This window comes from Lontra canadensis, unplaced genomic scaffold (genome assembly GCF_010015895.1).
Source record: "Lontra canadensis isolate GAN:19392208 unplaced genomic scaffold, GSC_riverotter_1.0 scaffold8, whole genome shotgun sequence".
NCBI lineage: Eukaryota > Metazoa > Chordata > Mammalia > Carnivora > Mustelidae > Lontra > Lontra canadensis.
The window spans coordinates 17,683,433-17,698,767 of record NW_022631002.1 but is presented as its reverse complement, the minus strand read 5'-3'; the positions used below and the strand labels follow the sequence as shown (position 1 = coordinate 17,698,767).

The following is a 15,335-nucleotide window of genomic DNA, read 5'->3' as shown; positions in this document are numbered from 1 at the left end:
CTCTGGTTTCTTTTTCTGTCTGGGGGTGTCAGGCCTGGGTGGGTAGGGATGCTGGGGGACATGAACAATGTGATGTTTGTGGTTTGACCATCTGCCCTTTTAATTCCTGGGCCTGTTATTCCCCTGAGACCTTGGGTTGCCCTACCCCATTTCCCCAAGGAGAAACCTAGGCTCATACCGATTCAGGTTCTTTGGGAGGGTCTTAGGGACTGTAACCTGGGCGGCTGAGTTGATCCAGTTCCAGGCCCATCAGGAGTCCATGTTTGGGGAATGGACAAAGGATGTCCTGAGGCGAGTAGGGATTTGGGCGGTTCAGTACCTCGATATTTGCTCTGCCTCAGCCCTGAGGAACGCCCGTTGACCGAGGGGTCTGGTGGGGGCGAAGCTTCCGCCCCCAGCCCGGAACCTTTCTTCTCCACCCTGCGCAGGTTCCGGGGGCCGGCGCTCCGGAGGGCCGGAAGTGGAGGCGGTTGGTGGGGCTGGTGGGGTACAGGGACGCGGCGCGGGCGGCGGTTTGCGGGCTGCGGGTGGACCGAATCGAGTGACCCGTGTCCTGCTGTCTGGCCCCGGCAGGGCTGTGCGCGGCTGCAGAGTGCACGGCGGCAGCGAAACGAACGCGGGGCGGACGAGGCGCCCGAGGCGGGGCCCATGGCCTCCTCCTGCGCGAGCATCGACATCGAGGACGCCACGCAGCACCTGCGGGACATCCTCAAGCTGGACCGGCCCGCGGGGGGTGAGCCGGGACAGCGGGGGTGGGCCTTTGGCTGGCGGGCAGAAGGGCGGCGCGGGCCTGGGCCGCCCTCTGAGTCCTCAGGTCCCTCAGTCCCTCAGGATCCATACTGCATCTTCCTGGCTGGTGAGGTAAGACGAGGGTTGGAGCGGTAAATTCCTGAGCTTGCCCGCCAAGGTTGCAGATCTGTTCTCACCCTGGTGCCGGGCCGTTCTTCCCTGTCCTTCAGCGTCTCTGTTGAAGGTGAGGCCCCTTCTCTGAATCCGCAGGAGCTCCTTCGTGTCCTGGCCCCAAGGTCTCAAGTGTACGTGGGACTAGCTCAGGTTCTCCATCCTTATACCATATAGTTCAGAGGCCTGGTCTGGGCTCTGTATGCTGAGTTTTGGGTCTAGACCTAAGCACTGTGCTGAGGAGCACTGTCACCCTCTGCAACTTGCCCTTCACTCTGGAATATAGACAACAGGCCTGCTGTTCTAAAACTGATTTTCAGGAGGTGGGTGACCCACCCCGTTTTTGTGTCCTTTCTGGGATTAAACCAAATCACAGACTGCACGGCCCTGATTGGATTAGGCTACAAACATCTGTAAGCCCTAGTTTATTTCCATTCACTTAAACTTTACTTGGGCTTGCAGTGATACCTCAGAGCTGCTCCTGCCTCCAAAGAGCCCCCAGAACATAGAGAACTAATGAGGTTGTAATATAATGCTGTTGTCATTGAGAAAAAGAATATTTTGGTACTGTGATGGAGACCAGGTATGTGAGGTTAGGGCTGGAAAGTGCTTGAGAACACATTTGAGAGAGAAGACAGTGTTTAGGCTAGGTGTTAATAATACAAACAGGTGATTCAGTGTCAGGAATGGCATTCTGCAAAGAAGAAATAGCATGTGTGAAGGTACCAAAGTTTCCTGACAGGTTTAGGGACCTGTGAAAAGTGGTAGTGATTGAAAGACTGCTGATGGTGGTGTGGGGTCTGCAGTGGCCACAGCTAAGATTGGTGTTCTTCAAACCCTGTACTTAAACTTGCTGGGAGGCCCATACTGTACTAGCTGCTTTTGAAGCAGACACTAGTGCTCACACTGGGTGGGTTTAACTACCCCTTGCCACCGGAGGAAAATCCATCTTCTGCCTGAAACCACTGAGCAGTTCGCCCCAGACCTGGAGTCTGTGGTCCCTTTACTTGTAAGCTTGGCTTGGATCTCTCATGCTCATCAGCCCTGTGCAGACTAGACTACTCAAAGGTTTGGTAGAGTCTGGCATGGCCGGTATTTTGCAGCTTGTCTGTCCTCATGGTAGCCTGCCTGGGAAGGAGAGTGGCCAGCTTACCCCTGAGCAGCTAAAATGGCTCTGATCCAAATGAAGTGGCCTGGAGGTTTTCCACTTAATTTCTTATATATTGATTGGCACTTAATTGTCCCATTTGCCAAATAGTTCTTGCTTGTCTCCTCTGGAGGCACTGGAGGACCATGTCAGATGCCAGACTGTTTTGTGACCAGAACCTTGCCATGTTTTTCTTTTTTCTTTTTTTTTTTTTTTAAGATTTATTTGTTTATTTGATAGAGATCACAAGCAGAGAGGCAGGCAGAGAGGAGGGGGGAAGCAGGCTCCCTGCTGAGCAGAGAGCCCGATTCAGAGCTCGATCCCAGGACCCTGGAATCATGACCTGAGCCGAAGGCAGACACATAACGACTGAGCCACCCAGGCACCCCTTGCCATGTTTTTCAATGTGGGGCCCTAGTCTCCTTGTCACCTGGGAGCTTTAGGGTGGTGCCTGAGCCTGTGAGGGTGTTTGAAATAGCTAATAGCAAACAAATGAAATGCTGCTTTTCCTGACTACCCATCCTGTCCTAGAGTTTCTCTCCACTTTGTCCAACTCCTTCATTTTCTTTTGAAGTTATCTGCCCAAGGTGGCTTCTTCTGAACCACTTCTTTGAGAGGCCGGTTGCTTTCTTACTCCCCCATCTTATCAGTGTCCTTTCATACCTTAAGAGCCCATCTTCCCTTCTCTACCATCTATCATTATCTTGGTTTAGGAGCTGGTATATCTTAATTAAATTCTTAACTATCCTACATGCTGCCTTAGAGCAGTCATTCTTTTTTTTTTTTTTTAAAGACTTGATTTATTTGACAAGTAGAGATCACAAGCAGGCAGAGAGGCAGACAGAGAGAGAGAGGAGGAAACAGGCTCCCTGCTGAGCAGAGAGCCAGATTCAAGGCTTGATCCCAAGACCCTAGGATCATGACCTGAGCTGAAGGCAGAGACTTTAACCCACTGAGCCACCCAGGCACCCTAGAGCAGTCATTCTTTTCGCAATAGCAGACTATGTCACCTTCCTGTTTAAAACTGTGTGGCTCTCAGTGCCACAGGGAGAATTTAAGCACCCAAGCTTCATATCTGAGATCTCTGTGACTTGTTTTCCCTCCCTCTTTCTTATATTTGTGTGTTCCAGCCACACTGGCTCTGATCGACCTCCTTAATGAAGTCTCTACTGACCCTATCCATGCCTTCTCTCAGTACAGAGTCCCTCTGTGCTAATTTGGACGTAAATATTAATTGGCTTCACAGGGTTCTTGATGGCTTTACTCTTCCCTTAGGTAGAAGAGCCACATGCATGTCTTTGGTCCTGGCAGAGATTGTGTTAACCATCAGTGCTTATGGAACAAAAGATGAACCAAGCGTCCTCCTCCCCACAGACATGGCTCCCTCAGTTGAATGTTCCCAGAGCACCTCATGGTTCTTAAATGAAGTTCTGCAGGAGGAGAGGCCAGTGGGCAGGTGGAACAACCTCATCAGAGTGGACCTTTCTGTCCCCAGGTCCCAGTGCAGAGAGTCAGCGCCCATCTAATGCCTACAATGGGGATCTCAACGGGCTTCTTGTCCCAGACCCCCTCTGCTCAGGTGATAGTACTTCAGCAAACAAGCCTGGTCTCCGTGCCATGCCACCTATTAACCTTCAGGAAAAGCAGGTCATGTGAGTGTCTGGGAAATGGCAGTGGTGGTGTTGGGGTCTTTGGGGTGGTGCACTTAACCACGGCATATTTGTACTAGGATGAGGGGCAAGGACAAACTCAAGAGCGTGGGCTGGATCTGAAGTTTGGGCTTCCATTTTAGCATGGAAGTAGGCCCATTACTGAGGAGGGAGGTGAGAGCAAAGAGAGCTGTGGCTTTGGGGACCAGTGGATCAGGCAGAGTTGAGCATCTGGGACTTGACACCTTCACCAGAGTGTTTGTATTCTCTTCCCCTCCCAACCCTGCCCATTGAGACTTTACGGGAACAGGAGTCAAGCTTGTGTACCCCTCCCCCTAGCTGCCTCACAGGAGATGACAGCTCTACATGCATCGGGATTTTGGCCAAGGAGGTGGAGATTGTGGCCAGCAGTGACTCTAGCATCTCAAGCAAAGCACGGGGCAGCAACAAGGTGGGCACCACGACATTGTGGCATGTATGGTGGATGCGGGTACAGTCAGCCTCTCCCTCCCTTCTCCCATGCGGCCAGTTACTGTGAGGATCACCTTGACAGGTAGTGTGCCTCAGTCTCAGGAAGCCAGGGTTAGCTTCCAGATCTCTGTGGGAATCTGGCCCCAAGAGTTATGACTAGGCTGACACCTGTGGCCTATCCTATCCTGGGACGCCGGGAACCAACTGGGCCCTGGCAGATCTACCTTAGCCCTCAGCCTCTATGACCTTCTTCACCCTTTGTTCTCAGGTGAAAATTCAGCCTGTGGCCAAGTATGACTGGGAACAGAAATACTACTATGGCAACCTTATTGCTGTGTCCAACTCCTTCTTGGCCTATGCCATTCGGGGTGAGTAGGGGCAGGATTGAGGAGGGAGGTGTTTTGCTCAAAGCCCCAGAGATGCAGATCCAGTGTTGGACCACTCAGCCCTTAGGGTGTGAAAGAAGGCTTGTCTGTTCCGCCCCCACCTCTGACAGGCCTTGGGGATCCGTGGGGGAAAACCGAGTTTGAGACTGGTAGTGGCACTGAGGCAGGCAAGGGCAGGGCATCTCTGCTGCTGCCTGGGCCGGGATAGTTCCTCAGGGCCTCCTTCTCTTCTGATTCCAGCTGCCAACAATGGCTCGGCGATGGTGCGGGTGATCAGTGTCAGCACTTCAGAGCGGACCCTGCTCAAGGGCTTCACAGGCAGTGTGGCTGATTTGGCCTTTGCACACCTCAATTCTTCCCAGCTGGCCTGCCTGGATGAGGCAGGCAACCTGTTCGTGTGGCGCTTGGCTCTGGTTAATGGCAAAATTCAGTATCCTTTCCCTGGGGTGGGATGGGGGACTGTAGAAAGGTGGGTGGGACAGGGGCTGCCAGACGTTGTCATCCACCTGTTTAGCCCTTAACACCGTGCTCAGAGAAGAGATCTTGGTCCACATCCAGCAGCCAGAGGGCACACCACTGAACCACTTCCGCAGGATCATCTGGTGCCCCTTCATCCCAGAGGAGAGTGAGGACTGCTGTGAGGAGGGCAGCCCCACGGTGGCTCTGTTGCATGAGGACCGGGTAAGGGAGCCAGGCACAGGAAGAGAGAAGGGCTCAGAGCAGCCATGGTGTGGGCAGGGGCTGAACGCTCACCTTGTACCCTCCAGGCTGAGGTGTGGGATCTGGACATGCTCCGCTCCAACCACAGCACTTGGCCCGTGCGTGTCAGCCAGATCAAGCAAGGCTTCATCGTGGTAAAAGGCCACAGCACTGTAAGCCTGCCCCTGACTGCTCCCCACCCCCGCTACCCTCCCCCCTTTCCTCATGCCCCTCATCTCATTCCCGAGCCCCCAGCTGCGCAGGTGGCTTTGCTGGCACTGCCCCGGGAACTCTGAACACAAAGTGAGCCTTAGCTATAGAGTGTACATCTAACCTGCTGCGCCCTGGGGGGCTGGTGTTCTGTACAGCCCCCCATTTAGGGAGGCTTTCGTACACATGTACACATCCGCTCTGGGCCAGCTCAGCTCACTACCATCCTCACTGGAGAAGGGCTTGCTCCCACCCCAAGTCAGGTGACAAAGCAAGGCTGTTTGGTTTCTTCCCAGTGCCTGAGTGAAGGGGCCCTCTCACCTGATGGGACTGTCCTGGCTACTGCAAGCCATGATGGCTTTGTCAAGTTCTGGCAGATCTACATCGAGGGGCAGGATGAGCCAAGGTACGCAGGGACTGAGGGACCAAGACCCCCCACCCAGGTGAGGGCGAGATCATTCACTCAGGTCCCTCATCGGCCTTCTTCCAGGTGTCTGCATGAGTGGAAGCCTCATGATGGGCGGTCCCTTTCCTGCCTCCTGTTCTGTGACAACCACAAGAAACAGGACCCTGAGTGCGTGAGTGGGCAGGCAGGTGGGTGGTGGACTGGACCTTGGTTCTCCAGTAGGGGGCCCAGCCAACGATTCGATGCCTTGCTGCTTTGCAGAGTCCCTTTCTGGAGATTCCTCATCACTGGTGCTGACCAGAATCGGGAGCTAAAGATGTGGTGCACAGTGTCCTGGACCTGCCTGCAGACCATTCGGTAAGCAGAGGCTGGGCAGGGGCAGTAGGGTGACAGATGGGGATTCTTTCCACTCTCTGTCTCATTAATCCTGCCTCCTGGGCCCCGCAGCTTCTCCCCAGATATCTTCAGCTCAGTGAGTGTGCCCCCCCAGCCTCAAGGTTTGTCTGGACCTGTCAGCCGAATACCTTATTCTCAGCGACGTGCAACGGAAGGTAGGCTGTGGTGGGGCAACCCGGGCAGAGCTGGCGTCGTCAGGGAGGCAAGGGTGTCGGGCCTCTAGCCCCGCCGTGAGTGCCGTGTGTGTACAGGTCCTGTACGTGATGGAGCTGCTACAGAACCAGGAGGAGGGCCGTGCCTGCTTCAGCTCCATCTCCGAGTTCCTGCTCACCCACCCCGTGCTGAGCTTCGGTATCCAGGTTGTGAGTCGCTGCCGACTGCGGCACACTGAGGTGCTGCCTGCCGAGGAGGAGAATGACAGCCTAGGGGCTGGTGAGCTGCTCCGGGTTTAGGAAACATGTATGTCTGTAGGGAAGTATGGAGGCATAGAGGGCCAGGGCTTAGTTGCCCACACTGTCTTTGTAGATGGGACCCACGGAGCTGGTGCCATGGAGTCTGCAGCCGGTGTGCTCATCAAACTCTTCTGTGTGCATACTAAGTGAGTGTGTTGGGGAATCCTGTCTCTGCCCTGTCTGTACCCCTCCACACCCTACTGATGCTGGCCTCTTTGAGCTCTCCTATTCTTAACTCTTCTCCACCTGCAGGGCACTGCAGGATGTGCAGATCCGTTTCCAGCCGCAGTTGAACCCTGACGTGGTGGCCCCGCTCCCCACCCACACTGCCCATGAGGACTTCGGTGAGTGAGGTGTAAGAGGGAGGCAGCTTAGACTGACCAGGGTCTGAGATCTGACTCAAGTGGCAGCTTTCCCCACAGCATTTGGAGAGTCTCGGCCTGAACTGGGCTCTGAGGGCCTGGGGTCATCTACCCAAGGATCCCAGCCTGACCCCCGACGCATAGTGGAGCTGCCTGCGCCCGCTGACTTCCTCAGTCTGAGCAGTGAGACCAAGCCCAAGCTGATGACACCTGACGCCTTCATGACACCTAGCACCTCCCTGCAGCAGGTGTGCTGGGGGAGGGGTGTGGGGCTCAGGGCAAGGCGACCAAGGAATCCCCCACCTGTGGGCCATGGCCTCAGTCCCCTGCCTCTCCCCAGATCGCTGTGTCCCCTAGCAGCAGCAGCAGCTCCAGCTCCAGCTCCAGCTCCAGCTCCTCCTCTCTTACAGCTGTGTCTGCCATGAGCAGTACATCAGCTGTGGACCCCTCCTTGCCCAGGTGAAGTGAAGGTCAGAGTTGGGGAGAGGGCAGGGGCTGGTGCCAGGTTCTGGCTGCTATACCTCAGCCTTCCTGCCACCAGGCCACCTGAGGAGCTGACCTTGAGCCCCAAGTTGCAGCTGGACGGCAGTCTGACCATGAGCAGCAGTAGCAGCCTGCAGGCAAGCCCACGCAGCCTCTTGCCCAGCCTGCTCCCAGGTCCAGCTGACAAACTGACTCCCAAAGCACCTGGGCAGGTGTGTGTGTGGGTGTGTATGAAGTGCAGGGTGGCAGGTATGTGGTAGCAGGAAGCTTGGGGGCCCTTTCCTCCCACAGTGCCTGAGGGCTTTCCCTGAGGTCATCCCAGCCTCCCCTGGTCCCTGGAGGGCAGCTTCTCAGCCTGTGTCCATCCCCACCTCCTCTCCTCCTGGGCCGTGGGATATTTGACGTGCATCTCCCTTCTCCACCGTCCCATCCCTGCAGACAGCAGGCCTCATCTGTGCTCCCGCTTCCCCACGTCCCACTGTCTAAGTCCCATCTTTGCTCCACCTCAGGTGCCTGCTGCTGCTTCTGCACTGTCGCTGGAGCTGCAGGAAGTGGAACCCCTGGGGCTACCCCAGGCTTCTCCCAGCCGCACCCGCTCCCCTGATGTTATTTCCTCAGCTTCCACTGCCCTGTCCCAGGACATCCCTGAGATTGCATCCGAGGCCCTGTCCCGTGGTTTTGTCTCCTCTGCTCCTGAGGGTCTTGAACCAGACAGTATGGCCTCAGCTGCCTCAGCGCTCCACCTGCTGTCCCCACGGCCCCGGCCAGGGCCCGAGCTTGGCTCCCAGCTTGGCCTGGATGGAGGCCCTGGGGATGGGGATCGGCACAGTACCCCTTCCCTTTTGGAGGCAGCATTGACTCAGGAGACCACAGCCCCTGACAATCAGGTCTGGCCTACGGCACCAGACATAACTCGTGAGACCTGCAGCAGCCTGGCAGAGAGGTGAGGAACCTGGGAGGGGAGTGGGCGCTGGTGGGAGGGGTTTCAGATAGCATCATCTGCTGTTGAGTTGGCCTGTTCCTTCAGTCCCAGGAACGGCCTCCAGGAGAAGCACAAGAGCCTGGCCTTCCACCGACCACCTTATCACCTGCTGCAGCAACATGACAGCCAGGACGCCAGTGCTGAGCAAAGGTAGGTGCCACCCTACGCTGTTCCTCTCATGAGGGAGGGCTGGTAAGTGGGTCGGTGCTGATTTTTCTCTCTCCCCTTTCTCCAGTGACCATGATGATGAGGTTGCTAGCCTTGCCTCTGCTGCAGGGGGCTTTGGCACCAAAGTTCCCACTCCACGGCTACCGGCCAAGGACTGGAAGACCAAGGGTTCTCCTCGAGCCTCACCTAAGCTTAAGAGAAAGGGCAAGAAAGATGACGGGTACGGGGTGGGGTCCTGTGGCCAGGGAGAGGGGTGGTTCTCCGGCTGCCCTGCCTGACGCAGCCTGAGGTGCTTCTTGTCCATGGCAGGGACTCAGCTGTGGGATCCCGGCTCATGGAGCACCAGGTCAGTGAACTAACAGCCTTTCTATTTCTGGGACGACTCCTGCGAGGATGGGGAAGAGCTCTGGGCCGTTCCTTGGTCTGGTGTGTGGGAATGTGTGGGGCAGGCATCATCTGATTCGGTGCTCTTGGCAGGTGGCAGACCCTCCTGAGGACTGGCCAGCACTAATTTGGCAACAGCAGAGAGAGTTGGCGGAGCTGCGACATAGCCAAGAAGAGTTGCTGCAGCGTCTTTGCACCCAGCTGGAAGGCCTGCAGAGCGCTGTCACGGGCCACGTAGAACGCGCCCTGGAGTCGCGGCATGAGCAGGAGCGTATCCTTACGGGTCATGGCTCGGTGTGGCGTAGGGGTGGGGACAGCAGCAGCATTCTTGGCCCAGGAATGGATGTGGGACCTGCCCCAGGCCTGTTCCTTAGCTGCAGTGCAGAGCGGCGGCTGGAGCGGGCGCTGGCCGAGGGGCAGCAGCGGGGTGGGCAGCTGCAGGAGCAGCTGACACAGCAGCTGTCCCAGGCGCTGTCTTCGGCCGTAGCTGGGCGGCTGGAGCGCAGCATACGGGATGAGATCAAGAAGACGGTGCCCCCGTGTGAGTTCGGCATGGAGACTTCTGGGTGGGCCAGGTGGGAGTGGGGCTTCCTGTCTGTCAGGCTGCCTTTCGTGGCTCCACCTATTCCTCTTCATCCTGCCCTAGGTGTCTCCAGGAGTCTGGAGCCAGTGGCAGGCCAGCTGAGCAACTCAGTGGCCACCAAGCTCACTGCCGTGGAGGGTAGCATGAAAGAGAATATCTCCAAGCTGCTGAAGTCCAAGGTGCTGTAGGGCCCAAGATGAGGGAGGCTGGTGGTTGGTGGGCCTGGTCATGTCAGCTTGGGCATAGCGTTTCAACTCCGCTCTCCCTCTACCCCCAGAACTTGACAGATGCCATTGCCCGAGCAGCTGCAGACACATTACAGGGGCCAATGCAGGCTGCCTACCGTGAAGCCTTTCAGAGTGTGGTGCTGCCGGCGTTTGAGAAGAGCTGCCAGGCCATGTTCCAGCAGATCAATGATAGCTTCCGACTGGGCACGCAAGAGTGTGAGTGGATTCATATGCCTCAAGGTGGGAGGGGCTGTTCCTCTCTCCCCAGCCAGCCCTCTCATGCTCCTGTGGTCACCTCTCAGACTTGCAGCAGCTGGAGAGCCACATGAAGAGCCGGAAGGCACGAGAACAGGAGGCACGGGAGCCTGTGTTGGCCCAGCTGCGGGGCCTGGTCAGCACACTGCAGGGTGCCACCGAGCAGATGGCAGCCACCGTGTCTAGCAGCGTTCGGGCTGAGGTGCAGCACCAGCTGCACGTGGCTGTGGGCAGGTGTGTGGGCGGGGTATTGGGCGAGGTGCTGGGTTTGGAAAGCGCCAGACCAGACTTCCTGTCTGTCTCATCTCCCTCACTTCCCTTTGCAGCCTACAGGAGTCCATTTTAGCACAGGTACAGCGCATTGTTAAGGGTGAGGTGAGTGTAGCACTCAAGGAGCAACAGGCTGCTGTCACGTCTAGCATCATGCAGGCCATGCGTTCAGCTGCTGGCACACCCGTCCCCGCCGCCCACCTTGATTGCCAGGCCCAGCAAGCCCATATCCTGCAGCTGCTGCAGCAGGGCCACCTCAATCAGGCCTTCCAGCAGGTATGCCGCCCAGTGGGTTGAGGTAAGGGTCAGGTGTCTTCTGACAGGGCACACACACCATACTCTACCCGCCAGGCTCTGGGTGCTCCAGCCCCAGTACACTGTTCTTGGTTGCCTTTGGCTTCAGACCGTTTCCCCTACTTTCCCCTCTGCCTGGACCTTTTCTTTCTACCTAACGCCTGCCTTGCTTCATGACCACCCTTCTCAGGAAACCTTTCCTGATCCCCCAGAGTAACAACACAGCTCTCTATGACTGTCTCTGGGCCCCTGAGCACACACCCCGCCCCCCACCCGGGGCCCTCAGTACCCTACTCTGGTCATCCACGGCCAGCCAAGCAGGTATTCCCTTATGACCTTGGCTGTAAACACTGTTCTCTTCCTAGGCCCTGACAGCTGCTGACCTGAACCTGGTGCTGTATGTGTGTGAAACTGTGGACCCAGGGCAGGTTTTTGGGCAGCCACCCTGCCCACTCTCCCAGCCTGTGCTCCTTTCCCTCATCCAGCAGCTGGCCTCTGACCTTGGTACTCGAACTGATCTCAAGCTCAGGTGAGTGGACTCAGGGATCAGGAGACGGGTTGGGGTGGAGGTGGAGAAGCAGTTCAAACAGAGACTCTTGCCTGATTCTGCTTCCTAATTTTTCTCCCCCAGTCCCTTCTGTGCCCACCCATCTCTGGCTTTGAGGCCCCCCCTTTGTCAGCAGTCCCTCTGGGCCTCGGTGCCACCAGGGGGCGCTCGCATCTGCTGGAGCCCACCTGTTTCTTGTCTTTCTTCCACCACAGCTACCTGGAAGAGGCTGTGATGCACCTGGACCACAGTGACCCCATTACTCGGGACCACATGGGCTCCGTCATGGCCCAGGTGCGCCAGAAGCTCTTCCAGTTCCTTCAGGCTGAGCCACACAACTCACTTGGTAAAGTGGCCCGGCGTCTCAGCCTCATGCTGCACGGTCTTGTAACCCCTAGCCTCCCTTAGCTAAGCCTGCCTTGCTCAGAGTTGGGGAGGCACTGAAGGCCAGCAGACAGGCCTAGGCCAAAGCAGGGTCATGTCTACCCTTTTACCTGCTCAGGCTCCCACCTTGGGGGTGCTTGAGGGGAGAGCACTGGCTGTGGTCTACAGGTTGTGGTAGCCAGCGGGTTTAGGCTGGGCCCAGGGTGGGTACTGTGCCTTCTTGGGTTCTGCCGTGCCTGGAGCATGACCCTCGAGATCGTGACACCACTTGAGTTGCATTTTCCATGTTCCTTTTTACCTCTGATTTGGATCTTTTTGTTTTTGAAAAATATTGAGAAATTCAATTAAATGCTTTTGGAATAAAATGGAGTATGTGTGTGCTTTTGGTGTAACTTTGATAGGGGCCTCTGTTCTCTCCCCTCTCTCTTCCCTGTGTTGGAGCCTGTCTAGACTAAGCCCGGTGCCCGGACACCCACTCTCATCTACATAGCTGCTCTCCCAGATCCCCTCTCCATTTCTGAGACAAGGGCCCTGAGGTCAGCTCTGCAATTGCCTTGTCGCCAGCTCTTCTCTCTGGGGTCCCTCCCCTCCTTTGCGGATCTGAGTACTAGGGCGGGGTTGCCCAGCTGGCTTTGGGCCCCGCCCCCAGCTCCCATCCAATCACAGTCCCTTCTTTCGGGGGCTGGGCCGAAGGGCTCTGCTTCCAAGCTGCTAGCTCCAGCACTAGGCTCCCAGCCGGGAATGATGCGGGGATGATGCACGGCTACTGCTCCTGTCACCACCGCCAGCGACTGCCCCGAGCTTCCGGTGTGCTGGGGCTGTTGCGGCTGTTGCTACCGCTCGGTGAGTGCGGGAGTGCTGGATCGGGCTTAGCGCTGTGTGGCACACCCTCTCCCCAGTCTAGGTATAGGGCCTGTGAGAGCTGAGGCCCAGCCTTCCTGGGCCCTGGGAACCAGGCTGGAGTGGAGGTGCGACGGCTTCAGGGAGGGGTAATACGTGCCAGTGGCTTCAGGATGCAAAATGGGCATGACCTGACATCTAGTCATGGGGAAAGGACCCCAAAGTTCCACATCACCCATTCCAGTAAAGGGAGACCTAGGCTCTCGTGCGACCCCTAGTCCAGCCGTGGGGCCCCTGAGGCCCTCTCTTAGGGTCTGATCTGGATCCCGACCCTGCCTCTCCTGCTGTCCCTGGCAGAGAACACCTGTCTTTGGGTATGAGGGTGGGATGGTCAAGTGAAGTTTGTCCAGCCTGCAGGACAGTTAAGGGAGCCTGTAGCCCTCATCTCCATGTTCTGACTCTTTCACTTGGACCATCCTTACTTCACCTGTGACCCTAGAAGCTCAGAGGAAGAGTCAACCCCTTGGGACAGGACACCTTACCCCCTCTCCACATACCCTGTATGGATTGTGCCTGGGGGGGAGCCAATGCAGGTGGATCCCCAGATGTGCCCGTTGGTTCCCTTGGGTGCTTCTGTTTGACGCTGAGTCATGTCCCCCAAGCACACGCAGGTAAAGAACCCCTTGGGGGCTTGGCGGTGAAGGGGGGCGGGGCTGCTCATCCTGTCAACCACTCTCCACCCCCACCCCTAGTCCTTGTATCTCCCCTGGCAGCAGCTGCAACGGGCCCAGGGGGCTGTGACACCATATACCAGGGGTTTGCTGAGTGTCTCATCCGCTTGGGGGACGGCATGGGCCTTGGAGGCGAGCTGGACACTGTCTGCAGGTAAGAGCAGGTGTGAAGATGCCTGCCTAACTGTGGGAACCCCCCGCCACCCTGGGGCCTGAACCTTTATCCTTCCCATTACAAAAGCCTCTTTGCTCCACCTAATTACCCTAACCCCAAGCCTTTAACAGGTCTTGGAATGACTTCCACGTCTGTGCCTCCCAAGTCCTGTTGCGCTGCCCAGAGGAGGCTGCTGCTGTGTGGGAGTCACTACAGCAAGAAGCTCGCCAGGCCCCGCACCCAGATAACTTGCATGTTCTCTGCGGCACCCCTGTGCGTATCAGGGAGCATGGCATAGGCCCCGAGACCAACCAGGAGACGCTGCAGGCAAGAGCATCTGCACCCACCCCAGCCCCAACGCCCCCACTGCTGGCGGCTGCTCTGGCGCTTGCCTGCCTTCTGGGGCCTCTGGCCTAGCCAGTCTGGTGGAGTAGCAGCACCCCTGCCTCCTACCCTGCTCTGGTAGCTGCTCTCGGGGCTCTACACAGTGCCCTTGGCTTTCATTAAAGGTATTTATATTTGTACTAAGCTCCTTTCTTTCTTCTGGCCATTGCCAGCCCTGCTTTGTTGGGGCGGAGCCTCCAGAAGCTCATCTCCGGGGATGGATGGGCAGGGCCCATGGCCACCACAGGGGACTCAATCTTTCTACTTAAAGATAATTATTTCCCAGGGCTGGCTGTGCAGAGTTTTCCATTGTGTGCAGGTTCTAGGAGCTATGGTGGTGACCCGAAATCTTCTGGAATGCATAGCCTTCCTCTCTTCTCTTGGGCTGGCATTTCTCCCCAAGTCTGCCCCTCCTATTCTGGCCCCCATGGGCATGTGAAGGGGTGAGTTGTACCAGCCCACCCCATCCCCACGTTTGTTCCAGCCTCCATGTTCCTGCCATCTCTGCTAACTATGTCTTAGCCTTCAAGACAGATTAAGTGCTCTGTCCTCTCCCTCTCTGGTGTCCTGGTCTACCTGAGGGGAAGCTGTTCCAGGAGATGGGGAGTCCCTGTTTGGTCTATATTCAAGTCCTTAAGGTGACCTGGAGCTGCAGAAACTGGGGTTATGATGAGGGTTCCTCTGGCCTCTCATGTACCCAAGCTTCTCCTTTGAGAAGAGGTATGCAGTGTGACGTCAATAATCCCAGAAGACTTTCTGGAAGCATGGAACAAGTGTGTGATGTGTGAGGAAACCCTGTTCATCCTGGTGGAGAGAGGCAAGAATCCACACGGGCAGAATCCTAAGGGAAGGAGGAGTCCTCAGAGAGGGTGAAAAGCTCTCTCAATCAATCCTCTACCACCACCTCTAGGACCTTACTCCAACCCACCACCCCATGACTTGTGTGGGCAGTGCCATGGCCTCACTGACTTCTGCTCTCATCCCCTCTGCTTTATTCTTTTTTTTTTTTTTTTAATTTAGAACCAACTTCCAAGTTAAAGCTCCTTTGCATTGTCTATGCAGCCCTACCTAAGCCAGCTCTGCCCACAGTTGATTCAGTCCACTCCTGCGACTCTCTGGAATGCATCTTCCTACTCAGTCCTTGGCATCAGGGGAGGCTTCAGGGAGGGCATGTTATAGGGAGTGATAAGGGAGGTGAGGATGTGGGACTTAACAGGTGGTGGAGGAGAGATGGGCTGAGTTGGAGAGGACTTTACAAGAGGAGCCCAAAGGAATCAGGGTAGGAACCTAGAGCTTGGTAGACTAGGTTTACACTAAAGCCCATGCTGGGGGACTGCTGCCTCCAGGACTGAATAAGCCTAATTGAACCCTTCCTTGTTTGGCTCCAGGGTGACAGGAGCCTCCAGAGACCTCCATCCTTGTGTATAGCAGCCCTACTTCATCCGTTCTTCCCAAACATCATCCGATTCCAGTTAGCTCAGATACCTCCGTCAACTCTGTCTGCCCGTTTGCTCCTCTGCTTCATTCACTTTTATCTCCACTTTTATCTCCCAACCAGTCATTACCCATCT

General features: G+C 56.5%; 2 protein-coding genes across 4 annotated transcripts; both read left to right on the top strand.

Annotated features, from left to right (window-relative positions):
- The first annotated feature begins 455 nt into the window (after positions 1–455).
- EDC4 (enhancer of mRNA decapping 4) lies at positions 456–12,020 on the top strand. The gene is given in 30 exon segments (XM_032854150.1): positions 456–733; positions 3,543–3,699; positions 4,036–4,147; positions 4,436–4,535; positions 4,794–4,983; positions 5,087–5,234; positions 5,321–5,425; positions 5,759–5,868; positions 5,953–6,036; positions 6,130–6,225; positions 6,316–6,349; positions 6,351–6,419; positions 6,516–6,696; positions 6,790–6,862; positions 6,969–7,060; positions 7,139–7,326; positions 7,419–7,537; positions 7,620–7,773; positions 8,071–8,504; positions 8,589–8,693; positions 8,779–8,931; positions 9,021–9,057; positions 9,189–9,366; positions 9,481–9,636; positions 9,742–9,857; positions 9,956–10,121; positions 10,208–10,394; positions 10,487–10,706; positions 11,090–11,253; positions 11,487–12,020. Coding segments are annotated over 30 exon segments (4,206 nt in total). The 5' UTR covers positions 456–648; the 3' UTR covers positions 11,680–12,020.
- An 86-nt stretch (positions 12,021–12,106) lies between these two features.
- Positions 12,107–14,062, top strand: NRN1L (neuritin 1 like). Of its 3 annotated transcripts, none has more exons than XM_032854153.1 (3): positions 12,107–12,498; positions 13,269–13,380; positions 13,512–14,061. In XM_032854153.1, the coding sequence occupies exons 1-3, from the start codon at positions 12,408–12,410 to the stop codon at positions 13,795–13,797; spliced, it is 489 nt and encodes a 162-aa protein (XP_032710044.1). In that variant the 5' UTR covers positions 12,107–12,407; the 3' UTR covers positions 13,798–14,061. The 3 variants fall into 3 exon arrangements, with proteins under 3 accessions (XP_032710044.1, XP_032710043.1, XP_032710042.1); XM_032854152.1 differs by having other exon boundaries at positions 13,248–13,380; positions 13,512–14,060; XM_032854151.1 differs by lacking the exon at positions 12,107–12,498 and adding an exon at positions 12,507–13,166 and having other exon boundaries at positions 13,248–13,380; positions 13,512–14,062.
- Positions 14,063–15,335: the final 1,273 nt, after the last annotated feature.